The sequence below is a fragment of the Phascolarctos cinereus genome, unplaced genomic scaffold (assembly GCF_003287225.1).
Source record: "Phascolarctos cinereus isolate Bilbo 61053 unplaced genomic scaffold, phaCin_HiC Scaffold_9;HRSCAF=440, whole genome shotgun sequence".
Classification (NCBI taxonomy): Eukaryota; Metazoa; Chordata; class Mammalia; order Diprotodontia; family Phascolarctidae; genus Phascolarctos; species Phascolarctos cinereus.
In genome coordinates, this window is record NW_027556402.1 from 33,052,550 (window position 1) to 33,080,303 (window position 27,754).

The 27,754-nt window shown below is 38.1% G+C and overlaps 1 protein-coding gene and 1 pseudogene across 5 annotated transcripts in view; one reads left to right on the plus strand and one right to left on the minus strand.

Moving 5' to 3' along the window:
- DNAJB14 (DnaJ heat shock protein family (Hsp40) member B14) overlaps positions 1 to 27,424 on the plus strand; it is a 91,211-nt gene extending 63,787 nt beyond the window's left edge. For 2 of the 5 annotated variants that reach the window (XM_020988284.2, XM_020988286.2), the window contains 5 exons: positions 8,440 to 8,625; positions 11,365 to 11,459; positions 16,815 to 16,924; positions 18,588 to 18,760; positions 21,346 to 27,424. In XM_020988284.2, the coding sequence (XP_020843943.1) occupies positions 8,440 to 8,625; positions 11,365 to 11,459; positions 16,815 to 16,924; positions 18,588 to 18,760; positions 21,346 to 21,470 (689 nt within the window). In that variant the 3' untranslated portion in view covers positions 21,471 to 27,424. Of the gene's footprint in view, positions 1 to 155; positions 537 to 8,439; positions 8,626 to 11,364; positions 11,460 to 13,259; positions 13,335 to 16,814; positions 16,925 to 18,587; positions 18,761 to 21,345 lie in introns of those variants that run through there. The other 3 variants (XM_020988285.2, XM_078148578.1, XM_078148579.1) reach the window with 3 other exon arrangements.
- LOC144455309 (centrosomal protein 15 pseudogene) lies at positions 17,908 to 18,572 on the minus strand (annotated as a pseudogene).
- Positions 27,425 to 27,754: the final 330 nt, after the last annotated feature.

Genomic DNA, 27,754 nt, shown 5'->3' on the forward strand with positions numbered 1-27,754 from the left:
TTCCTCACAGTAGCCCATCTCAGCTCTGTGTTGGGAAAGCAAGACACTTTGATCATGTGTTTGAAATGATTTGCACTAAGAAGTAAATGGGTGATAGATTTAATTCTTCCTAAAATATATCCTAAAATGTGTATGTGTGTTTTTTTAAACTTAAGATGAGTTTCTTAGGCCAAATGACTGTCCATTTGGTGGAACTTGGAGGAACGAGGGAATGGAGGTGTATTTCATCTAGGGGCCTTTGCTGGATCCGTTGGCCTGCTCCGGACCGTATTGTTTCGTTCAGCTTGAAGCAGAATGGTTAGTGGGAAGAGCCCTGATTATAGAATCAGAGGATATGGGTTCAAAGCTTTGCTCTAATGCTTACTATCTGTGTGACCTTGGACAGGTAACTTTGCCCCCTGGGCTTCTGTGTTCTCAGCTGAAAAATGAGGGGGTTGGACAAGATGATCTGTCTCAAAGGTCCATCCCAGCCTTCAATCTATTGATATTCAAGGCTCTTCACAGCTCAATCCCAAACGAACGCCTGCAAATGCTAATTATCATTCAGTTCTAGTAGGTTCTTTCTAAGAATAAAAACCTTTGAATCATTTTAGTGCTGAAATGAAATATGAAAAGCAAATGTGTAGTGGATAGCAGGCCTTGGAATCTGGAAGTCCTGGTTTCAGATACCACTTGGGAGGCATGCTAGCTGTTCACTGCTTTAGATACCTCTCTAAATTGCAAAGTACTAATCTATCTGAATTGCAAAAGGGAGTGTCCTCATCAGTAAGTTCATTGTAACAATGAAATCATAGGGCCAGGCCATATTTTTAAAAAATAAAAGTTAAAAACTTTTCCCAGGCAGAAGAAAAACATTTTTCCATGTCTCTTGTTACTGAATAAATTATATTTTGTTTTCTTACATAGAAAAAACTCCACATGACCCCATTCGTAAATAAGGATTGAGTCTTGTCCACATTGTTTTTTAATAACCCAGGATTTATAAGCAATTAGCCAAGGTGGGGAAAATTAGAAAAGTCATTTGTTATAGTGGAAAAAACACAATGGCTCTGGAACCAGGCAATCTGGTTCCAAATTCAAGCTGGGATATTTACTCCAAGTGTGACACTGGACAGGCCACTTAACTTCCCAGGGCCTCAGTATTCTCTTCCATAATATGGAAGGGGTCGATTAGATGGCCTTTGACATCCCTTCCAACTCTAGATCTGTAGTGCTGTGATGAACGCTTACCCACGCCCAGTGTGGAAGTAATCTTCCTTTGAAGCGGTCCCTTGCACAGTGCTCGTTCAGTGAATGGATCTAAGATGGCAGGTTTAGATCCTATCATGCCCTTATGTGAAATCTCCATTGCTGCCTATTTTTATTCTTACATTCCAGTGGGTCAGACATGCTCTTCCTTCCAAGCCAAGTCCCCTTTAAATTGCCCTCCTCTTTTTTGTTCTCCCTGCCCACCTCTCATGGCTCAACTCAGGTCTCACTTCCTTCATGAAGCAGTCCGCGATCATTCAAGGCCAAATGTGTCTGTCTCCTTCATTTGACTTCTTAAAACACTTATTACCTTCAGTTGGAACTTAATTGTGTACTGCTCTGTACCATTTCTTAAATGGTTGTCAGCTTTTCATCTGTGTATACCTTGTCTATCCAGCTAGAGAGTCAGGCACTGAAATGCTGTGCACAGAATAGGCTTTCAGATGTTTGTTGAATGAAGCAGCCTCTAACCTCCTCTGTTCCTGGTGCTGTAGTCCATAAAGTCTTTCAAGATGGCTTGACTAGAAGAAGTTTTCATTTTAAAAGCCTTTAAACATTTTTTGGTGCTACTTAAAAAAACAGCTGGACTCATTGAGAGAACAGAAATGGAATAAGCATGTTCCGTAGATTAACTCTTTGATCATTGAATATGGCAGTGGACTGGAGCAGAAGCTTGCTCATCAGCACCCCAATGTCTGAAGATACTCTGCAGTGAGCATATCGTTAGTACAGAAGGCTCATGTGAACTGTAATTCACGTTAGTAAGCTTTGTCCCTGCCCTCAGGGAGCTTTCAGTCTAGGTGGAGAGATGAGCCTGATTTACAAGAAACCTTGAAAGAACACTAGGACAGACTAAATTTCCTAAAATGTGTACCACAGGCATGCTTAGTGGGAAATTAAGAAGAGCATGTCGTTGTGGTTCAGAGTTCTCTAGGAAGATTTCAAGAGTTGGTAAAAATTCACTGTCCTGGAAGGGTGGCTGGGTAGAAAAGAGCCAGAGAAAGTGTGCAGTTAGGGGACATGGTGATATGAGAAAAGGCTGAGAGAGGTGACTCCAACCTGATTGGACAAGTGAGGTGAGGCAGTATCAAAGAGGACTTTCAATGAAACTAGTGAAGTGTGGGCTGGACTTAACAGTGGTGGGACGTAATAACAGGTTCTTGAATAGAGGAGTGATATGAAAGCTGGGAAAAGCACTGCCTGTCAGGTGAATCTTCTAAAAAATGCACCCTTTTAGTGTCGTGCTTAATATTCTAGGTATTTTATAAAATGCCATAATAAAATAGCTCAAGAACAATCATTTATGTTTTAAAAATATTTAGATGAAAACTCTAGTAAGGTTGAGGCCATTTCCGCTTATGTCAGCAGTGAAAGAAGAAAGCAGCACAGATCGGTGATTTCAGTTCATCAGAATTAAGGTGAAGTGAAGGCTTGATTTGGAGCTTGTTTTTATTCTCAAGCTGACTTCATAAGAGATCTGGCAGTAAGTTTTGCTCCCTGGATAGGATAGCAGTGACAGAGATTCGTTGTTTGGAGTTTAGGCTATTTTTCCATGTAAATAATGATGCTTAGTGGGGGGAATGGTGATTAATTTCCCAAGTCAGTCCAAACAAGCCTATTTGACTCATTGTATCCAGTAGCCACTTTTTTTTAATGGGAAAATGCACTTAAGCCCGGAGCTCTGCTACCAATCATTTGTCACTGCTCTAAATTATAAAGCAGAAAATAGCACTGTATGTTTACATAAGAAACGTGCCTCCCCAGTTCAGTTATTGTACCTGTTATTCTGAATTTGGGGAGAAGTCAGTTGCCAGCTGACATCACAGAGTGGAGGTGAGGGTGGACATAGCCCTCTATCTCTGCCCATCAGAGATTGCTTATATTTCATGAAATATTTAAAATGCAAATTGTTTCGTGCTTAAAAATATAACCCCTCCTTTATCTAGAAAACACTGATACATAGAATAATGACCACTGATTGACCCTGAAGTTTTTGTTGTAAGTTCTCTTCTATCCACCTATACAAATATTAAATAAGACAAAATGTCACCCACTAAAATTGAGCCGAAACTAAACAGATTAAAATTGAACTTCCTGTTAAGATGATGCCATTAAGAATACAGGCTGCCCAGGGTGAGAAGTACAGTAACATGTGGAAAGTACTTTGGAAAGCTTACGCATTACATAAATTGTTATTTGTATTAACAGTACAATTAGTACTGGTCCTGTTTCAATGAACAAATTAACCCAGTGTTTACCTTAATGATATTTGGAACTCCGAAGAAATGAATCTTTCTGAGCAGCTGAAAAATTCTAACACTTTTAAGCATTCATGATGAAAATATTTCTAAGATAGTTTATGTACTTCTTAGTACTTTTCTGGGGGACAATTGAATATGATGTAGCCTTTTCTTGATCACTCAGGATCGTAAGTTGATAAACTGTGGTGCCCATAGGGAGGGTGTGTACTGATGTGTGTGGTACTGTTTCACTCTTACATGAAATGTCCAGAGTGCTCCTTTTTGAAATCTGGAATCTGTTTTCCCTAATTTTTATGATTATTTCTTTTCTATTAACTATCACTTAATTTGTTGCTATGCTTAGAATTGCCTTTAAATAATACCTTTCATTAGGGCATGAGTGACACATTTCACTGAGAATAAAATGTATGCGTTTTTGTGCATGAATTTTACAGCCATCTCCACATGACTGTTCAGGTCTTTTTTCCCTTTCTATTTCTCATGTTCAAAATATAATGGATTTTGGAAACTGAATTCTCTAGATAGAGTGAGATTATGTATTTTAAGAATGAAAATGAGAGAGGCAGGTAGTATAATGCATAGAGTGCACAGCTTAGAGTCAGGAAGACTGTTCAGATCTTGCCTAAAATGCTTCCTAGTTGTACAACCCTGGGAAGGTCACTTAACCTCTCTCATCCTGTTTCCTCATCTTTAAAATGGGGATATTATTGGCAGCTCCTCCACAGGATGCTTGTGAGGATCTAATAAATTTAAACCTCTTTATAGATCTTAAAATGCTATATAAATTTTAAAAAGAATAAAAAAACCTTTCTAGGTGTTTTTAAATTTTGATACTTCTTTTTTAGATTTTATGCAAAATAAATGTTTATTAGGGACCTGGAGTCAGGAAGATCTGATTTCAAATCCAGCCTCAGACACCGTGACCTTGGGCAAGTCACTTAACTTCTGTTTGCTTTAATCCGCTATAGAAGGAGATACCAAACCATTCCAGTATCTTTGCCAAGAAAACTGTCCATGGGGTCACGAAGAGTCAGCCGTGACTGAACAGTAACAAAATATATGTCAGAGGATATGCCCACTTGAAGGTATCTTAGTGAGCCCGGTACAGCCTAGTTAATTCTCCGCATTTGTTTCCTGTTCCCTTCAACCTACTGTTTATTCCTTTAGGACATGAGGGAGAAATAATAGTAGCTGACACTGAGGAATATGTCCTGAAGCGTGATAGACCCTCCACAGTTGCCTTTTTTCCCAATTGGATAACTTAGCTTTAAGAAAATGAGCTTTATGAATCCAGCTGAAACCGTGTTCTCCAGCAGTGTAATCACAAAACTAGGGTAGAGCTCATAGCTTTAATTGTGACTTATTCCAGAATGAATTCTACATTCATTTACTTGCAGATGGGAACATTGTATAGACAAAGTTTTAAAATTGAACAGTTTGGAAAGTTGAATTTGTTGAAGGAGATTACTTTAATTGTGGACTTAAAGAATTTTCTTGGTTAAGGTTTTGTCTCAGTAGGTGCTGCTAACACAACAGGGAAGGAGAGGAGGGTAGCATTTCAAGCCGGAAGCAAACTATAATTTCAATTTCCAGTGATAACAACAATGTTTAAGATGAAAATAAATGTAATGATTGTAGGGCAGAACTTAATGGACAGTTAAGTCTACCAGTAAAGTAGCCTGCAGTGTGCTCAGTCTAGGACATGGTGACTGTGCATCTAGGACCCACTACTGGTGTCACTGGAAAGCACTTAGGTTCTTAAGCATTTAGAGGGAAAACCTATATGTAATCATAGATTTGTGGGGATGTCACATGGGTGGTTCTCAGACTTCATAGCTTACTGTGTTTTCCTTATATCTGTTAGTCATTCACTTTTTAATGTTCTTTCTTTTCTTCTTTAATGTTCTTAGTAGTTCTGTCATTCTTTCTGCTTTCTGGTACTTGACGTCAAGACACCAAATTATGTTGATCAGCAAGGTACTCTAGTCTTTGTCAGATACTTAAAGCTTTTGTACCCACTGCCTTGGGCTAGCATTCCTCAAACTAATTTAACCATGGGACCTCGAAATATGTTGATGTAACCTATAACTACTAGACAGGGAATGGATTACCATTTGGGGGAAAATACAATTAAACCTAGTTTCATAATAAAAAAATTGCCACATAGAGTATTTTTGATGAAATAGTTTCATATTTTATTGCTTAGCAGGAAGGTCGCTAGCATTAGTATTCATATCATGTGGAACAAGAAGGTTTGGCAAAGCTTTTACATGATGGCATTGTCCTATAGCTCTCAGCATTACAGTCAGATCCTTTAACAGATTGTTTTCTTAATCTCTAGCTGCTGGTTCATTTATCTTACTTTTTGCTTTCTTAGGGCTTTTTCTTTTTTACAAAGCCGTTACTTTCCAATCTTATTCCACCCTTCATCCCCCAAAGACTTTCTTATAGCAAGAAAAAAGGTAAACAAAGCAAATTTGCTCCTTTGTCGAGAGGAAGTATGTGTCATCATCAGGTCTTTGGAATCAAGATTTGACATTGTGTATAATTTAAATGCTGGTGTTTTAGATGCTGTTTTCATTTACATTATTACATTACAGTATAATTATTGTAGTCATTTTATATCTTATTCCATTGGTTTTGCTTTCTTTTGCCTCTCTTCAGTTCATGTCTTTACCATTTTTGTCTGACTTCCTCATATTCATCACTTCTTATAGCAAAACAGTGTTCTAGTTTCTGTTTCACTTGTGTCTCACAGTTTTATTCAACCATTCTTCAAGTGATGGACATCTGCTTAGTTTGTAATGAGCCTCTTAATTTTAAGCAATATTCAACAAAACAATTTCAATACCACAAGAGAATATGGGTAACTCATGGTATTTATTATGAAGAATTGACATATATTTCCTTCCTGGTTGATGCAATTGAAAACTTACCACCTGTGTGACTGTGGGTAAGTTATTTAACCCCTCTGAGCCTTAGGTTCCTAATTTGTAAAATGAGGGGGAAAGATCAGTGATCTTCAGGGTCTCTTCTAGCTCTAAAAATTTTGATTATTCTTGTATTAGTTTATCAACACATAGAATCAGGTTATATTATAGTCTTTTTTGAACAGACTTTCCAGCTGTATGGAAAATTCTAATAACAGATTCTATTAGTTTTAGGTCTTACAAGCAATACAGTTTTTGTGTTTGTTTTTTTAATTATAGAGTTTCTGAATGGATGTGTATCAGAGGAAATGTTTGGCTCATTCATTAAAAATAAGAATTTATTAAGTGTTCCTGTATGTGCAACCACTGTGGGAGATACAAATGGACAAGTCCACAAGAAATAGCATTTACTTATTGGTGTTAGAGAAACATTAACTTTAGTCAGGAAAATTAGGCATACTAATATACTTTGTTGGATTTGTGATCTTACTGATTTAGATACTGCCTCCAGTTATGTAGTTATGTACAGTCTTTCCCTACCTTCTCCGTTCCTCCCATGGCTCCTTTGTTGAGGAGCTACCTGATGTTCTGGAAGGCTTCTTTTTAGATCTTAAAGTATTATGAAATGTTGAAAGACTAGTCATCTGCTGTTACACATTAACTACCACAATTGGGATGTAGATAGGACTAGCTTTTGAACTTGGTGTGTTTCTGCTTGAGAATGTAGCTTGCCACAAGATGGAATTATAATCATGTATATCCTGATAACTTTGTCCTGACATTGGTGAAAATTGGTGGATAAGCATGTAAATCAGTGAAAAGTGAACCACATCCCTTTAGTTATTTATTTATTTGTTTGCTTACTTGTTTATTTATTTGTTTGTTTGTCATTTTGAGTTATCAACAATCACTTCCATAAGCTTTTGAGTTTTAAATTTTTCTCCCCCTCTCTTTCCACCTCCCTCCCCAAGATGGCACACAATCTAAGCTCAACATATGCATTCCTGTTAAACATATGTTCACTTTAGTTGTGTTGTAAGGGAGAATTAGAACCAATAGGAGGAACCACAAGAAAGAGGAAACAAAACAGAAGGGAAAAAAAAGAGAAAATAGTATGCTACCGTCTGCGTTCATACTCCGTAGTTCCTTCTTTGGATGTGGATAGCATTTTCCATCATGGCACCTTTGGAGATGTCTTAGATCCTTGCATTGCTGAGAAGGGCTAAGTCTGCCAAAGTTGGTCATCACACAATGTGGCTGTTACTGTGTACAGTGTTCCCCTGGTTCTGCTCACTTCACTGAGCATCAGTCAGTACAAGTCTTTCCAAGTTTTTCTGAAGTCAGCCTGTTCATCATTTCTTATAGCACAATAGTATTCCATTACATTCATATACCACAGCTTGTTCAGCCATTCCCCCATTGATGGGCATCCTCTCAATTGCCAATTCTTTGCCACCACAGAAAGAGGTGCTATAAATATTTTTGTTTATGTGGGTCCTTTTCCCATTTGTATGATTGCTTTGGGATACAGCCCTAGAAGGGGTATTGCTGGGTCAAAGAGTATGCACATTGAAACCATACATATCCTTTAGGCACCATCAAGTGAGCAGAGAAGTGAAATAGGAAACTTCAGAAAGGTGAGATTGTCTACCTAGGAAAGATGAGAGGCGGGAGAGCTGTCATGTTCACTCAGGGTAAGGAAAGGGCCTTGGCGGAGGGACTTGAGCTTAAACCAGAGGAAGAAGGGCTGGTACACATAGAAAAGGAACATCAGCTAGGACAGAAATGAGAGTCAGTGTTTAGTGGGTTAATGTAATAGAGGACCTGGAGATTCTTACCTGTGTAACTGCAGAAATACTGTAAACTTGTCTTTGAAGGATAACCGTTTTTACCATCTTGTTGATTGATCACCAAGATTTTCTTGATTTAATTTACCTGTATGTAGCTTAACATATCTGTTATAATGTGGTTTGCTTACTTTTATTCACTAAATATTTCAGAGATTGGAAATGCCTATGCTGTTTTAAGCAATCCTGAAAAAAGAAAGCAGTATGACCTCACAGGCAATGAAGACCAAGCATGTAATCACCAAAACAATGGTAGATTTAATTTCCACAGAGGTTGTGAAGCTGATATAACTCCAGAAGATTTGTTTAATATATTCTTTGGTGGTGGATTTCCATCAGGTACTGTAATAGTTAGTCATATACAGCTTATTTATTGAAGTTAGAGATTTTCATTTTAGTCTTTTGCAGTTTGTCTTATCACTCTTATCTGTGCTCAAGATGCAGAGTTGTGAGCAAGTCTGGGAGGTGGAAATGGGTGTCTATTACTGCCTTTAATGTCATCTTGTCTTCTGAGGGCAATGAAGCTCATGGCTCTTCTTTACAAGAAAAGCTAGAGGGAAGAGGCAGGAAATTAGATAATAAGTAATACCTTAAGGACATACGGTTTCACCTCTGAGGGCTACTAGGTAATATTTAAAAAGCACTTTACAGACCTTCAAGCTCTGTGCAAATGTGAGCTGCTGATACTGCTAGAAGACAAAAATACCTTGGGTGTAAACTCTTTGACCATACAGAAATTACTTCATTTAAACAAGTTTCCTGCTTGCAAAATATCATTAATGGTAATTTGTTAGTGAAAAGTTTGGACCATGTGTTTAAATAAACACAATTTTATTGTGTTCAGGTACATAGAGTAATTGGAGTGAAGCTGTTAAATTGATGCCTAATAGAGGTTACAAACAACAAGATAAATATAATTAACCACGCCAAGACTTTGTAGTGTAGTGGATAAGAGAACCAGCCTCAGAGTCAGGAAGGCCTGCCCGGTTTCCATTTCTGCCTCTGACATACGAAGCATGTATGATGACCTGGGACAAGTCACTGACCCCGAAGTGCCCTGAACAGCTCTTGTAGACTAGGAGATGCTGAACAGCATTGGGAAAGGAAGCTTCCTCATCCAGAGTTTGCCTTTGCCAGTGAAATACCCTATTTGTGTATTCGCTAATGAACAGCCTTATCAATTAATGAATGGCATTGCCACGGCTTTAATCTAGTAGATAAGATCTAAAAGGTCTTGTCTATTCAGCAAAAAATTTGACCACTATTCATGAAATGTCTGCTATATGCAAGAAACTGCCCAAGATACCGGAGACAGGCAGGCCCTAAGCACTATGATGCAAGATGGAATGAGAGTAGACGAGGGCAATGAAAAATTTGAGAGTGAAAAAGATCATTTTCACCTGGGCAGGTCATTGCAGGTTTCAGGAAGTGATTGACGTTTGAATTGGGTCCGTAATAGGAGGGAGAATGGGGCGGGGCAATGCAATGCATAACAGATGAGTAGAGGGAGAAGGTCTGTTCCAGGTATGAGGAACAAAGATGTAGGAAAGGAAAAAATGATGAGCGATGAAGAGCGGTCCAGTTTAGCTGCAGCATCAACTACATAAAGGGGAATATTATGAAACAGAGCTGGAAAAATAAGCTGAAGCTAGATTTTAGGAGGCATTGCGTATCTGAGTCAAGTCGTAGAGAGAGGTTATAGTTTTTTGAGAAGAGAAGTGAAAGAAGATTGCAGTGTTTTAAAAAGACGGCTCAAGCTTTGGTGTAGAGGATGTGATACTAGAGGAAGAAGTTCATTTAAGAGGTTATTTATTACAGCAGTCTGTATGAAAAAAATGAGGGTCTCAACCAGGGTGGCTGCAATAACTGAAGAAGAGTAACCTTACTCAATCAAAAGATATTTCAGGGACAGTTTGAACTGTTATAAATTAGTAGTGATACATTAGTAAAATTAGTATGTTCCTAATTAATGAGACAAAAGAGTTTTGCCTCCTGTCCTTTTCTGAAGGATACTGATTATTTTAGTCAATTCTGTAACTTTTTAAAAAATAAGCTACATTTTGTCCTTTAGAACAAAGGTACTATGTGAATGCAAAATAATAACTAAATTTGTTATCTAAATTGTGAAGTATTAAATAATAAATGGTTTTTGAATTAATAAAATTATTTTAGTTTGATCTTGAGCAATGGGAAAAATTAATGGTACCATTAATATGGAAAAAAAATTACCTTTTCGGCCAAAGATAATGAATTTGATTTGGGGAAGTACTGAGTTTGACATAATGGTAAAACACTAATTTCTTTTTGACTTCATTTATTTATTTATTTATTTATTTATTTTTGGTGGGGCAATTGGGGTTAAGTGACTTACCCAGAGTCACACAGCTAGTGTTATGTGTCTGAGGCTGGATTTGAACTCAGATCCTCCTGACTCCAAGGCCAGAGCTGTATACACTGCGCCATGTAGCTGCCCTAAAACACTCATTTCTTATGAAAGGGGTGCCATGGGAGTGAGATCTAGAAATATCTTACAGGGTCTTTATAAAATCCTTATGCAAAATGGTAAGCTTTTAAACTTGAATAACCTGGGATGTAGGCATCATACAATCAGTGATTTTGATGAAAATGACTTAGAAATTTTCTTTTCATAGCTGATATGAACTTCAGTTCTGCTAGCCATAGAATACAGTTTACCATCTTATCCATGGTAACTATTTTTCTTTGATACACAATCTGAACAAATATAATGTAATCCATCTGTTACGTAGCTATCTTAAATTTTGCTGCTAAATACCATATATTTATTGTTTCTGTTGCGCCTAAAACCCAAGTTATTTGAATTTAAAAGTAGCCTAAAACTTTTTTAAAGAATCTTTATAATTGATAGACATGGTTTACTTCAAAAAAAGAAAGAAAAAACCTTTCGTATTTGACCTGTAGATGTCACTTAAACAGTGATTGTGAGTATTCTGAATGATAATAATTTGATTATAGTTATTGAGTTTTGGATTGGTTTTTTTTTTTAGCTTTTTGGGCATGACTGCTATTTTTGGCTTAACGTTGCTTTTAACTCTTCAGGTAGTGTACATTCATTTTCTAATGGACGAGCTGGATATAGTCATCACCACCAACATCGGCATAGTGGACATGAGAGAGAAGAAGAAAGAGGCGATGTATGTTTTGAGATGTCATTTCTTGTATTTACCTTGTTCCCAGAAATTAACTTAAGTGGTATGATTCATAGAGAGGGCTGTATGAAAAAACAAACTTATAAGCACAATTTGTAATGAAACTGTCCACAGCATCCACAAATAAGAAGGCAAATCTGCATTTACATCTAATCACTTCTGGTTGCACCATCAAAGGGAATATGGATTTTTCTGCGCCTTACGTCTTGGAATCACAGCCTACCACACCTCACTCCTCCTGCCCCCTAATCCTTTCCCACAGTCCTGTTCTAAGTAGACCAGAAACACCTTTCAAAGCCCCATTTAGTATTCGATTTTGCCTCAGGATAGTGTGAGAAATTTTGGGAGCACAAAGTTCCTACTTTGTAAAATAATGAAGTTAATTACAAGTATAAAGCTTCATTACTTAATAAATTTAATGTAACATGAAAGATCTTGTTTTTACAGGTTCAACCTATTTCCAAAATTGTGCAGCTATTTTAAATCCTACCCTTTGGGAAAATGCATTCTTTCCTTGCTCTGGGCTCCAGGCCCAGCCCCTCAGTTTCATGTCAGGGCTTCCTCTACAACCACCTGAACCTTGATTTTGGATTCCATCCAGCACCGCCTTACCAAGTCTCTCCTGAGAGCTTTTCTCCATGGGGAAAAGGCCCCTCCAAGGCGGCTTCCCACTAGGAAGCTTTCTTTCTTAACTGCTCTGTCTGAGTAGTTAGTTGCTACCTTCACATTTAACATAGATCAGATCATTTCTTTTTTTTTTCCCCATTCTTCTTTCTCTTAACAAGGTTCTTTGTTTCACTTTTGCTTTAGCCCATCCATGAGCAGGTTCTCCCACAAACACATAAAACTTTATATCATGTTTAGATACCTATTGACCAATTCCTGGCTAATGGATAAACTTTTATTTAGAACTTCACAAGTACCAATTCAAAAACATGCCTAAGTTAACTTTTTTTTCTTGTGACGGAAATGAGGAATACATGTTGCAGGTATTTCGTCGGTATTTGCTTAGTCTTCCATAGCAACAAATTATGAGTATTTGTTCCCTGAATACCATCTCTTCACTTTTCGTGTGTTTAGAATTTTTTTTCGTTGACTCTAGTCCAGTTTGTTTCACTTTAGAATTATGCAGTTATCTAAAGTCTTCACTGTAATCATGCCCTGGCATCTTAGCCTAGGAGAGCCCTGACAGAGTGTCCAGGCCTCCCACCTTTGCCTCAAGTGTTTCTTACTTCTCTTTTCCTGGAAGACAAAAACTGGTTGATGAGGAAGCGCCTGCTCTGTATTCTCGGGGAATATGGAGAGTGAGAATGTGGTGGGCTGACAGGGTCATCAGAGTGGAAGGCAAGGGATTTGTGTTTTATTCTTCCACTGACTAGCTGTACAGCCTTTTCCTCTTCTGTAAAATGAAGACTGGAATAAATTATCTCTAAGGCTCCTTCCAAGTCTAAAATTCTGTTTTCAAACTAGCTATTTATTTGTCAAGTACCAATATATTGAAAGCTTCCTGCTTGATCAGAAACTTCCATTTGCCAAGTTAGTTCTTAAAGGTATGAATAACTCTTTTTATTTAATAGAGTATGTTTAGTAAGATAAACCCTACTAAATTAGTAGTTATAAATCTTACATATTTCCTAGAATTTGAAACTGATTTTCCATACACGTGGCACATGAAACTTAAGTGACCTCAGGATATCATACCACCTGGCCTTCCTCATGCTTGCCTCCAGGGCTCCCAGATGCCTGGGACACAGCACCATCAGGCTCTGTTGTTTCCCTCCCTAGGTCGGATTTCTGGATGCCCCCAAGACACAGTACCACTTCCTACATTGAGGCTAGGCATTTGAGGGCCTGAACCTGGTGAGTAGGGGAGAGGGAGATGGAAACCATGAACCTTGTGGTCACCAGCCTCTATCAGCAGCCCTCCCATCTACTGATACTCTGCCAGTACTCACCCCCCAGGGGCTGGTGTATTCCTCTCTTACTCTTCCCATTCCTGTGATAGTGAACCCCTGATGGCTGAAGGACAAACTCCCATCCCAACCCCAGCCGTCTCTCCATCACTGTTGCATATACCCCTTACATCCCATGTGAGATCTGCTTCCCCTCACCCCTTTTTCACTGTGCCTTCTGGAACCCTAGAATTAATACATATTCTTTCATTATAGGTCTCTTCCTCCCTCTTTTCATCTTTTGGTAGTCACTGTGTTCTCCCTCTAGAAGACACTACGTCACTGGCCATCTTTTCCTGCATTAGTTGCAACTTCTTTCATACCCCACAACTCTGGTCCCCGTGGGTCTGAATTGTCCTTGCTCCCCCTTGTCACGTTCAGACTCTGCCAGGTCCTAATGACTGTTACCTGCTGACTGTCAGGACGTTCTTCCTTGTTTCTCAGTGAATTTAGTCCTTCACTAGCAATCATTTCACCACAGGCCCGCGGTTTCTCAAATATCCAGTATTTAATTCTGTTCCACTCGGATGATCTACCTCTCTGTTTCATACAGCGATGGTCATACTCTCCATCCTGCCTTCGCCTGGAAGCACTCTTTTCCACGTCAGAGAACACCCAATTCCCCTATCTGATCATGCTCTTTCATCAGTCTGTCTGTCCCTGAGCCTTACTCTTCTGCACCCATTCTTCATCCCCACTGTCACCTCCAGGACTTCCACAGCCTGTTGCCCCAGCTCAGCCTGTCCTGTCCTCCCTTCTTCACCCCTTGGGGGACCAGGTCAGCTCTGCACTGTCCTTCACTGTCTGATCTAATGCTCCCTCATCTAATCATGTATATCTTGCCAAGCCCCAACTTTAGATTATTCTCGTCATGCATCTTTTGCCCCTACTCACGTGCTGCTGAATGGCACTGGTGGAAATCATGAAATTAGGCCAAGTCCATTGCACATTTGTTCAGCTGTCACATCTTGTTACTTTTCTCTCTACAGAACTTTTGGCCGGTCAGAGGATTTTGGGTGGCCCAGGAAAAATGTATACGAAAACATCTCTACATTTTCCCCTTTCTCACATAGCTGCTGGCCTGGTTCAAGCCTCTGTCTCCTCTCTCCTAAACTACAGTAGTGGCCTAATGCTTTGTTTCCCTGTCTCAAGTCTGATTTTCCTAAAAACCCGGGTGTGATGATACTATGCTCCTACCCAGTAAGCTCTAGTGACTCCCTATTAGCTTGAGAATCAAACAACACCCCTCTCTTTGGCATTTGAAGATTCTTGCAAACTGACCCATTTCTGTCTCCTTATACATTATTCCATCAGCATCCTCTCTCGCAGCCTCATCTCATGTCACCATGCCTTTGTGGTGGTTGTCCCTTTGTATAGAGCATTCCCCCTCTTCAGCACCACCTCTTAGAATTCCTGGCTTCCTTCAAGACTTAGAACAGTGAGGGGCAGCTAGGTGGCGCAGTGGATAGAGCACCGGCCCTGAAGTCAGGAGGACCTGAGTTCAAATCTGGTCTCAGACCAAACTTGACACTTACTAGCTGTGTGACCCTGGGCAAGTCACTTAACCCCAATTGCCTAAAAAATAAATAAATAAAATTAAAAATAAGACTTAGAACAGTGAGCATCTTCTTTGGGAGGCGTTATCACTTTCCCCACTGTGGATCAACTTTCCCTTTATACTCTATGTGGCTATTTATCCGCCATCAGCATGTAAGTTATTTCAGGGTTTGGGGCAGAGACTGCGTTTTCTTTGTAGCCCTAGCTGTCAGCAGAGTGCCTGGCACGCAGTCAGTGCTTAATAAATGTTTGTTGATTGATTGAATACCATTACATTCCTTGCCTACTGTTTTGTGAGGATCAGATTAGATTATATGTAAGTGCTGTGAAGATCTGGAAAAATCATACAGATGTGTAGGGTAATGCTATTTCTATTCATATAATGCTTTCAATTGGATAGTTAAGCCCTATTGAATTCATTTTTACCAGTTTCTGTTCAGGGGCACTTACTTTTCTTCATAATAAATTCCTTACTTCCAGATCTGTTTTTTCATTCAAGTGTATTTTTACACAGTGGGATGAAATACCCCCTACCTCCTACTTAGTTTCAAGACTATATGGTTTCTCAGGGTTTCATGAGTAAAGTTACCTAGGACTGTCTTCCTGCAATTGCAGTTGTGACTTTGAAAAAATGATTGTTTGGCTTGCATTGGGTGAAGGAGTTTTCCTCATTGGGAGTCACTCTCAGTGATAAAATCAAGTCTGGACCAAAACGATTTTTTGATTTAGGCTTAGGCTTACATCACCTGTTCTCTAGTATTTCATGTAGATTTTAATCAGTCTGTTTTACAAACCAGCTCATGGGCCTTTTTGTACCCTCCCACCCACTGTTTGTTTCTTTGCTTATGATTTTACTGTAATCTGTAACTTATGACTCTGACTTGGTCAGATGCTCATTATAAAGAAAAATCTGCTTGTAAGGTTCCAACTTCTATGTTATCTTTCAAGCAAACTTAATGTTCAGGAAAGGGGTAATTATTTGCATTTTTTTTTCTTTTAGGCAATTGGGGTTAAGTGACTTGCCCAGGGTCACACAGCTAGTAAGTGTCCAGTGTTTGGTCTGAGGCTGGAATTGAACTCAGGACCTCCTGACTTCAGGGCTGGTGCTCTGTCCATTGCGCCACCTAGCTGCCCCTTATTATTCACATTTTAAAAAAAATTTTTTTTTTAACATGTTGGCTAGTATAATTGATAGGCTGGGTGGGAGGAGGAGTAGAAAAATACTTTGTTACAAGATGTTAGAAACCATGGCCACTTTAATCAGAAGGAAACATAGTTGTAAGTGGAGGAAATAATCCAAGTTTCAGAAATTTGGCACAAAATTTTTCAGAACTAGGGGCAGCTAGGTGGCTCAGTGGATACAGCACCTAACACTTACTAGCTGTGTGACCCTGGGCAAGTCACTTAACCCCATTCCCTAGCCAAAAAATAAAATTCACAACTCAAGCTCTAGGAAACACAGGCTTCCTCTCACATAACCCAGGATCACTGTCAATCTGTTTACTATTGTTAATGACCCTGTAGGTTTTAACTTTCAATTATAATTCAGTTTCTATTTAGAAGCTAAACTATACAAGACAGCATGGTATCTTCAAGAAAGTGCGTTGGGATTAGGAGTGTGGAGGTTCCAGGCTTATATCTCCCCCTGAGTATTGTCTGTGACCTGGGACAGTCCCACCTCTCTGAGTCTCCTGTTACTCCTCTGTAAAATGCACAAGTTAGGTTGAGTATTTTCTAAAGACCTCTTTCATTCAGAGATTCCTGGATTTTGTGTAACTTTTCATTGGAGAAGACATTTAGGTTCTAGTTTATTTTTCTTTGTATTTTGCAGGGAGGTTTCTCTGTGTTTATACAGCTGATGCCCATTGTGGTGTTGATCCTCGTGTCCTTGTTAAGCCAGCTCATGGTCTCTAATCCTCCTTACTCCTTATATCCCAGATCGTAAGTAGCTCATTATTTTATAATGGATTGGTTTCCTTAGTGGTCTTTCCACCACTTGAATTACCAGAGTAATTTTCTTTTTTTTCTGGGTTTTACCACGTTAATGACTGTGAAGTATATTTATTTTCCTTTTCTAATCTAGCTTATTTAGTTGGATGAAATAAATAAGGAAAGAAGTGCTGTGATTAAACTTGATAGCTATTTTGTACGAAAAGATGATGTGATAACATAATACTTTTCTACTTTCAAGGCAAAATTAAAATGATTATTTTCTTCCTTTCTGTAGATGTAAGGAAGTGAGGAAAAACTTCATTTTCCTGTATATGTTAGCATATGTAACTATTTATAGAGCATAGAATAAAGAGACGTTGATATTACTACTTGTTTACATGAAGCTCACTTCCTCACAGAATATGAAATGAATCTTGAATTGTACTGTTAAATTCTTTATCTTTTATTCCAGACAAATTTAGTTTTCTTAACGTCAAGCTTGTTGATTGGGAAAACTAGTGAACATTTTTTTTTGTCTTCATTCTATAGAGATTTGTCCATTAAAAGATGTAGTGCATTTATATGATTGTTTTAAATACAACCTATCTCTGCTTACATAGAAATTCAGACAATGATATAGTCTTGTTTGCTTTTTATTTTTTTTACATTTTAACCATTTATTTAATTTAGTTCATCTTTCAAAATTTTTTTTTATACTCTTAAAAGTTTGATGAAATGACAGATTAAAAGTAAAAACAATTCTTATCATTCTTTTAAAAGATTGTAATGTATTTCAATCTTGGTTTGACAAAATTTCCAGTAAATTTTTAAATTCTCCCTACTGTCAAAGAGATAGGTAACAGAATACACATTAATATATTCCCTTAGATGAACAAATTCCTTTGGATTTATACAATGTCCAGACAAGTTTTGCTTTCCTGAGCAGATGTTCTGAATCAGAGGCCCAAGGAAAAATGACATCTTTCTTGTGGTTATATCTCTGTAGCATCTTTGATGTCATTTCCTGCTGGATTTTGATATCTAACACCAGTGGGATATTGTGTTCTTCCTAAGAGAAACTGGTCCCACTTGGGGGCCTTTTCTTCTACTGATGCCCAGTGGAGAGTCTGAAGACTAACCATTTCAGAATATGACCGTAAATGGACCTTTTTTTTCAAGTTGCTCTTCTAGTGTTCTTATATCGTTTAAAAGGCTCTGATTCCTTTTACTGGCTAGCTTAGCTGCTTTCATGTAAGATGCTTTTTTTTCAGTCTTCTGGCCACCACGATCAGTCTCCATTTCTTCAAGTAACAGTAGTCTTTGTGCTAGTATTTCTTCCTGTTTTTTAGTAAGTCGAAAGCTTTCTCGGCAGGCCCTCCTTCGGGCCTCTGCCGGAGGCTGTGGGACTAGGGCCGTGGACGCCTCCTATGGCTCCAGCGTGGCCTGGAGCCGGAGCTGGAGCACCGGCCTTTCTGTCCTTGTTTGCTTTTTACATCCAAAATAAAACTTATTGTATTAAAATTATTTCATTTTAGAGAATGATCAGAATAGCTTTTTGAAAATTGAGCTGAATTATTGTCAATTTCATATTTTTACTGTTACTTTGGTAACTTGTTTTTTTCTAATTTAGTTTTAGTTCATAAAAACTAATAAGCATTTATCTGTTTTACAGTGGTTCGGGACAAACCATTAAAATGCAGACAGAAAACTTGGGTGTTGTTTATTACGTCAACAAGGATTTTAAGAATGAATATAAAGGAATGTTATTACAAAAGGTAGAAAAAAGTGTAGAAGAAGATTATGTGACTAATATTCGAAATAATTGCTGGAAAGAAAGACAACAAAGTAAGTTGAACAAATAATTAACATTTTAAGATTTTTCAAGAGCAGATTTACTACAGATTCCCTGACTTGCTCTTTGTACCATACTTTCCCATGTGATCCTCATTCATTTTCCCATGCGCATGCGCCACCACTTCCCCCCCCCCATGTCTTTCTCTCTCCCTGCCTTCTGTTTCTGTGGCTCTCTTTCCCTCTCAAATCTGTGCTTCTCTCATCTTTTTTTTTTTTTTTTGGTCCCATCAAAGTAATATTTGTGTGACATCATGTAAAGCTTAAATATCACTCCAGATGCCAGCAAAATTTCTCCTGGTGTATAGATGGTTAGCTAAGAAAGAAACATAAGCTGAAGAAGGCATACATACGGATTGTCATCTTTCTGTTACAGATGGGTAGCTGCATTATTACTTCTTATCTGTTGCTAAATACTCAATATTTCCAGTTAGCACTGAATGAGAAAAATGTGATATAATGGAATCAGCACTTCAGTTGGAATTAAGAGCCCCGGGTTTGAGAGCTGACTGAATTTAATTCGCTGTGATTATGGGCAGGTCTCTTAGCTTCCTCATCTGTAAAATGGGGAAAGTTCATCCTTTTGTGAATTACCTACTTGAACTTATTCAGATCAGAGGGTGTTACTATCAGAGATGCACGACATGAAATTAACAGTGTGCTTTGGTCAGATCGTTTCACCGCTATGAGCCTTTTTTTTTTCCACTTGCTAAATGAGGAGATTCTGTGTCCTGTAGTGCCCTAAAATGATTTTTTTTATAGAATTGTTTTGTAAGATAGTCTGATGTAATGGAGAGAACACGGAAGGATTCTGATCCTACGTTAGCCAGCTGCATGGCCTTGAACATAGGATCATCAATTTTACCACAAAACACATGGCTGACTTTCCTGAGGAGTCTTCATTTTCTCAACCTCAAGATGTCTCCTAATAAGGATTGAAATGTCCAGGAGATAGATTAATAAGGAGGAGTTGGATACTCAGGAGCTAGATGAATGAATAGTTAAAGAATCAGCCATGGAATAACATCTTGTTTTCAGTTGTTCATTTTATTAATAACCATTTCAGAGAAGCCTCAAAAGTCATGTGTTCATTTGCCAATAAAACAGGCCCCCTCCAATAACCTTCACAAATTTTTGCCTCGTGTTGTAAATGAGAAAATATGCTTACAATATGATTTAATATTTAGTTTATACTAGTTTAACATTAAACTATTCCAAAGGTCACAATCAGTTTATAACAGTGTCAGTAGCTGTTAACCTTAACTGTTAACTCAGTGCCTAAAGATAAAAGGTCAGGGTGGTATTTCTTGAAATGGTTGCAGAATTAAGGGGCAGCCAGGTAGTGCCATGGATAAAGCACGGGCCCATGGGAGCCAGGAGGACCTGACTTCATATACAGCCTCAGGTGCTTACTAGCTGTGTGTCCTTGGGCAAGTCACTTAACCCCGATCCCCCCCCCCAAAAAAAAAGAAATGATTGCAGAATTCTAAAAGGAAAGGGATACCAGGAATTCTGTCAAAAAGTATTATTAATCATTTTAAAAAGTCATAACATTTAGAGCCAGTAAGGATCTTAGAGATCATCAGCTTCAGCCCCCTCATTTTATAGAGGAGGAAACTAAGACTCAGAGCATGTAGAACCCCGTGTGCTTCTGGTGGTCGTCATGGCCTGGATCTTAAATGCGGGCTATCTCTCCTCCTGTGTCCCTTCGTATGAAAAGTGCTCCCTATACATTTTGGTTATGATGGTAGCATTCTCACCCTCCCTCACTCCTATATTCTGGGGCAGAGTCAAATTTTTGCTTTCTGCAGGTTTTTTCTTTTTGCCCCAAGGCTACATATGTCTTATTGTTAATATTTAATTTTACTAGACCCCAGTGGCATTGCGTCCACTGCAGTCCTTCAGTTCCCCCGGAGGGCAGCTCTTCCTCTGATAGAGGTGTCGGTGGAATGTGGCAGCAGGTTCTGCAGGCACCCAGCTAACTAAACCAATGACTGAAAACAGAATGTTATTCCGTGGCTGATTATTTAACCATTCATTCATTAACCTGCTTAACTTTCTCGTTTGTAAGGATAGAAAATCCTTTTAGGAAACAGTCCAACTGTCAAGTATTTATAAGATTGTTACGTGAAGGAAGCTCATGCTGCATGGGCCCAGAGGAGAGAATTGGGCAACATGGGTACAAGTTGGGGAGAGAGCAAGGTTGAGGCTTCCTGCAAGGACAGTTAGAGCAGGCTGTCCCGGTGGGGCATGAGGTGTCCCGAGGAGCGTAGGGGGCTCCCCATCGGGGCGGGCGAGAAGGGCGGCTTCAGGCAGAGGGAGGTGACAGGTGGAGGAGCCTCAGAAACCAGCTCATCTCTGAGTTCCTTTGATTGGCCCAGGATGACTCAGCTCGTGGTCAGTGACAGAACTAGGGTCCAAACCCAACTCCACCTCCAGTGCTTGGTGCTGGAGGGGGAGAAACAATAACAGGATTCTGGGCAGGGGGTTTCAGTCGGCAGAGTTTTATGGAGTGACTGTAAATGACACTGTAAATGTAATGATTTCTTAAATTTTTAAAACTGTTTTTGTGTTTAAAGAAACAGACATGCAGTATGCAGCAAAAGTGTACAGGGATGATCGGCTACGAAAAAAGGCAGAAGCACTAAGCATGGACAACTGTAAAGAGTTAGAGCGGCTGACGAGCATCTACAGAGGAGGATGAGCCAGGGCGTTCTGTTACCTCTTTCAGCACACTTGTTTTCTGTACAAAAAGAAATGTAGTTTCGTTGTAAAATCTTGAAAAAGAGTTGGATATTGAAAACTCAGCTGAGTAGTTGCTCCCTGAAATCTTACGCTATAGCACTCAAACCAGTTAATGGCTTCTTTACATAATAAGAAATGGAAAACTAAAATTCGTGATTTAGTTATGCATCTCTTCATTGTTATTTAGTTTTACTTCCAGTGCTTACCTAATTCTTTGATTACAGATTATTCATAAAGGGATTATCATACCTCTAGCAGTTTTCCAGTTATAGTGATTCCCTTTTTCCCTTGTCATGTAAATATTTATGAAAAAAAAGTTTTGTGTATATACAAGTTATTGACTTTATATTTAAAAATCTCAGAAGTTTAGCTCCATGAAACACTTCAGCTCACTGATGGAATAACTGTATGACCATGTTACATTTTCCTTGTCGGGTATCCAGTGTGTGGAGTTTAAACAATGACACTTTTTTTTTAAAGGCAGTTTAACTTTGTGTAAAAAAAAAATCTTCTAGCTTTATCTGCTTAGAAGAATTTAATATTTTTAAATGTATATTCCTGAATATATGTTGAGATGAATTGAACTGGTGTAGATTATCAGTTTGCCATTTAGTTTTATGAATTGCTAAGCAATGTGAGGAAATGAAAAGCTATCATTAATTTCAAAATAAATACAATAAAAAGGATATACAGATACTTAGTGTTGACATTTCTTGAGAAGTAAATGTCAGTTTTGAAATTCTGAAAGTAAATATATCCCTTTGCCCCGCCCCCAACCAATCTGTCCATTTAAAAGCTTCTAAAATTTATGAAAGAAAAGACTTTCCCCTGTAGAAATTTGCGTTTTCTCAGTGCTTGTTTCATGCTTGGTCTCAAAAGTAAATTAATTCTTTTGTAAGCAGGTGGTAAGAAAAGTTGCTACTGAAATTAAGCCTTATGCCTTTAACACCATTGCCAGCTACCAGACTTTTAGATAGATAACTTGCAAAATTATTTGACCTGTTTGACTCTGTGCAAAGATGAGCAGAAATATAGTGGCAGGTAGAATAGTCATTTACAGGAAGTCTCTGTAGCGCCACTCTGCACTCAAAATCAACTCGCCATTTGAAGCAAATTTAATCTTAACAGAAAATACACACTTTTTTGTGATGAAATCCATTAGTATCAATTAGAAACAGATGTAAGCAGTTGGATATTGGTTTTTGTGCCTGTAAATTGAGTATGAGAGCATTTTATTTGAAATTTTCTACATCAAACAGTTGTCATATTTTGATCATTTTGCTTCATACTCACTTAACAAGAACAAGTCTTTGACAGTTTTTCTACTTGATGAGAATCCTAGAAATTTGGTAATAGTAGCAGTGCTCACTGTGTTTAGAAATTATTTCTGAACTTAGCTAATTTATTGTCAGTCTAATAAATTCCTGCTAAAATGGCCATTTTCCCTAAAATTGTCCTGTCGTATCTCTTTTTTCCAAGTAACTCACTCGAATTGCTTGGTTGCATCATAAATTATATAACATCATAGTAATTAAGGAATAGTAGAAAACCCAATCATGTTTTACTTAATTTTTAGAAAAGTGGCCTTTAGAATAAATAGCATACTTAAAAGGGAATTACAATTTGAAGTATTTCCTTCAGCCTGCAGAGTGGGCTGTTAGCAGATAAAGGACGTAAATCTTTACAAAAGATCATTGTTATTTATTTTGAAAGTATTATAGTCACTAGAAAACATACAAATTTGGATTAGAATTATAATATTTTCATCCATTTCTTTTTCCAGTTTTCACAGGAACAGTGGGCATAAATGGGGGTAGTTTCTTTGAATTCAACCCTACTGTTTAATAATACTTTTTCTTTTAATTTGGAGTTTGAGGGTATTGATGACATTGGTAAAGTTAAGTGAAGTTGTATAATGCTAACTTATACGTGGTTCTAGACAGTGTTATGCTTTTATTGTATTGGTGTGTTCCATCAAATCTTATAAAATATTAAAGCAAAGTATGCTTGAGAAAAGAACATTCTAAAATTGATTGTAATCACTAATAATGGCTGAGCAAATTTTAGGGTACCCTGCTGACCAGGTCGCGGGAGCTTCTGCTGCTTTGTATTCTGGGGGTGAGAAAAGTTGGGTTTGCTATACTTCCTGCATGCTGGTTTAAAAAAAAAAAAAAGGCCCATGCCTCTTAGTATTTTGAGGTATGTGAGGCAAGATTTGGCCACCTTGAGGTGGGAGATTTTTCACGTTTGACATTCATTTCAAAGAAAAATTTTTTGCCTGTGAAATATTATTATTTATAAAAGGTGTGTGTTCAGCTCAGATTCCAAGCAAAACTTGTCATCCCTGTCCACAGGCTCCCCATCATGGAGTAAAGCTGCACTGTGCTGTAGGTATTTCACGCTATCTTATTCAGTTGGCATCAAAGAAATATTTCGCACCATGTCCTTAAATTCCTCACATTAGCAACAGATTAAAGCATCTACAGTCATATGGAATAACACATTTTAATGTCTTTGTAAGTGAATTGAGACAAAGTAGAATCTCACTCCTGAGTCTGGTCCGTTTTGTTCTCCCTTGCCCTGTAGTTACAGATGGCTTGGTGCTAGTTGCCACCTTGGCGAATTTCTAGAATTGTTGAGGACTTCACTGTCAGCGTTGCATAGTAATTTCAGGTTAGTTCTTTAAAAGTGAAGATAATTCATTTCAGAACTAATTGGATTTGGATGCATCTGTAACTATGTGTTTCATACCCTTAACGTAAAATATGAATGATATTATGCAAATACTCTGGAAGAAGTAGTGAAGCCCTTATTTATGAGCATCATTACACTAATTCCTTAGACTAATCTGCTTGTACTACCTCTACTTAGATTGGTTTTCTGCTTTTCCCCCCTCAACTCACTCTCCCCCAAACCCTAAAGCCAAAAAACCTGCATCTCCAACCCCACACTAACAACTGAAAGGCCTAGTTGCTGCACTTAGATTGATTTAAAGTTGTCTCCTCTTGATCTTCAATATTTCAAAATATGTATGTCATCTGGCGACGTAACACTACCTGATAAAACATGGTTTCATTTTTTGCTTAATTACGTATGAATTGAATCTCCCACCAATGTGAAGGCAGTAACAAAAATTCTTGGTGGTTCGCCTGAGTTCTAATCAAGGCAGCTTTCCTATTAAGCAAGTATTATGTGAAAGAATCAAAAGGTTCATTGAAAAACTTATTTAGTGTCCCTGTGGGAGACTTGGATCCAGTTAAGTAATCTGATAATTCCTCAGCCTCATGGTGTATAAGGCAGAAAGGAGAGCTACGTGAAACCTTCCCTCCCCATATGGACAGGAACACCACAGCGAACGGCTCATGTGCTGCTTTACAAATTGTGTGACTGAACAGATGAGTACAGAAAGAATAGTCTGGCACATATGTTTGTCATTTAAAGCTTTAGTGCCAGCAAATCCCTTTACATATTTTTAAAAGAAAATGAATAGAATGAGGATCCCCTTAAGGAATTTTACATGTTGTTGATCTGATGGGAAACATGGTAATAGAATTCAGACTTCCTTTTTAGTTTAATTACTGTTACGATACATATTTCATGTGAATGGAAGCAGCTTTCTTTTAAATAACATTATTACTTTAAAACACTCCTTATATTAAGGATTGTGTAGCCTTTTTTTTTTAATAAATTCCCTTTGCATGTATAACTTTCCCCTGATCAAGATAAGATTTTTCTTTTCATTTAATGCCAACGTTTGCTGGTCTCGGGGCCATTAGATTTGTGAATACTCTGTGTATTGTGTGTGTGTGTATAGGTGTATATATTTTTTTCAGCTAATACCTCAAACTTGTGATTGTTTAATTAATACCACAATATGTTTGCACAGAGCAGGGCTTCCATTGGCAGAAGGATTAATCTTCTCATTCTAGGTATTCAGTTCAGAATCCTGTGAAATATGAGTTCTAAGCCTTTTCGTTAATCCTTTTTTCCCCTAAGAGTATAGCCATTCCTATTTGAAGTCCCATTGTTCAAAATTGCCTGTACCTGTTTCTCTTCAAAGCAATCTGAAAGTATGCTAGGTAAGAAGCATTTCTTAAAATGTCTCCTTCAGTTCATTACCATTGATATTTGAAACAGTAACTCACCAAGACTATTACACCGAGAAGATAATTAACATCTGGCCTCAGACGTGCTTCAGTAGTACTTAAAAGTGTGGGTCCAGACCCCATAGGGTTGCAGTCCGTAGTTTAGGAAGCTGAAGGGGTCAGGAGTAAAAGAAGTCTAAGAAGCCCTGGAAATAATTCCACTTCGCAGAAGACAGTACGCCTTATTAAAACATTCCAGTTTAATAAGCCCCTTTTCCACTTTCACAAACTGAAATAACGGAACTTTCATATGGGTACCATTGAACTATATGTGGCATGGGTTTTGATAATGAAGAGTTCAGTTCTTGTTCTGGCGAGTCATAACAAAACCAATAAAAGGATGCACTCAGTTGATCATGTGTTGATATTGAGAAATGCTTCTTACCTGTTTTCATCTTTCTGTTATTCGGTATACCTCCTGCTAGTTCAAAATTTAGTTTGTATGCTTTTGAAAGCCATAGATCATTTTCCCCGGGCGTGTAGGAATTTTAATGGAAGCCTTGTAAAGAAAATTTAATGAAGTGAAGCTAACATCTTATATAGGAGATCTTATTTTGTCTATCTGTATAGTGCATTCGAGATTACAAAACGAACTGTCTGATTTGTAACATTTACTGTAATATCAGACTTATATCAAAATAAAATTATTTTCAGTGTGAGAACTGTGTTAAAGAAATGGCATTTGATTTTACTTTTGTAAACTTGTAAATTCTGTTGAATGCTTTATGATAAATTTGTTTTTCAGTTAACTAGTTTTCCTGTCTGTACAAGGTGGGAACAGATTGAACTGTATTATTCTCCCTGCAAAAGATTACAATACAAGTTCACTTACAAGGTTTGTTGGATTTTATGATTCTTGGCCTTCCAGCAATCCCTCCACCGTCACTGCAGAATTGGAAGGGAACCACATAGAACTAAGGGTCGTTTTGCATTTTTCTTTGTTTCATGGGCTACCATGGCAGAAAATTTATCGCCCACCACCTACCTCACAGACAGCTGTGAGGAAGGTACTTGGTAGCCTTTTAAGGCACTACTTAGTAATTCATCCTCCTGTTAGGCTGGATCTGGGAAAGCAGATAGTCAAGTATGGTCTCTTTGAAAAGGACCACATTTGAAGCCTTCCCAGTCTACCTGAAATCTTGTGAAATATGAATTCTAAGCCCTTTCATTAATCCTTTTTTTCCACAGAAAAAAAATGAGTCACTATAGTAAGACTTTTTGTGGAGGGGAAGCTAAAAATCATGTTTTATATCTTGTGCTAGTTACGATAGCATAGTAATGGGTCAGATATGAAACTGCAGTTACACAGAAATGTGATGCCTCATATATCGTAAATATGCATTCGTGCTCAGGTACATTTTTCTCATTGACCACCCTCAGAAAAAAAAAAAACCAAACATGTCCTAATTATAGCTGCACGATCGGGGATAAACACCATTGCTTCAGCTAGGTTACAGACTTCCGGTTCATTTCTCTCAATCCCTAGCTGTCTGGGGCCTAAAAGGTAGTCTCATTTTTTGTTTGCTTTTGTTTTCAGAAGGCCATTTCCTAAAATATCCTGATTTTTAGCATTGGTCTTCTTGCAGAGCCATGTATTTTTATTGGCTATCCAAAGCTGAAAGGAGGTTTTGCTTTGGACAGTTGACAGGTTAACTGGTGCTGAAAATGCCAGGTATATATATCAGGTCTGACTGTGATTGTGACACATCCATATGTTTGTATATATACGCACATGTACACAAATAAATGGGCATCTATGATTCCAACATTTATGAGCCATTATAATTTATTGTTCTTTTAAGTTCTAAAATCCTCCACATAGCTGCTGAAATAAATTTTCTAAAGCACAGGTCTGATCACATCCTTCTCCAACTGATCTCCTGTTGTTTTCTGATAAAATAAAAAATCTTCACAGTGTCACCCTCTAGCTCTAAACTATCTTTCTAGACTTATTTCATGTTACTACCTATTACCTACACAGTTTTAACCAAATAGACCTACTTGCAGTCATAGGATTGGATCTGCTGATGGGAGGAACCTCAGCACATCGAATTAGAGGAAATTGTGTGCAGGATCACACAGGTTCATCCAGCAGATT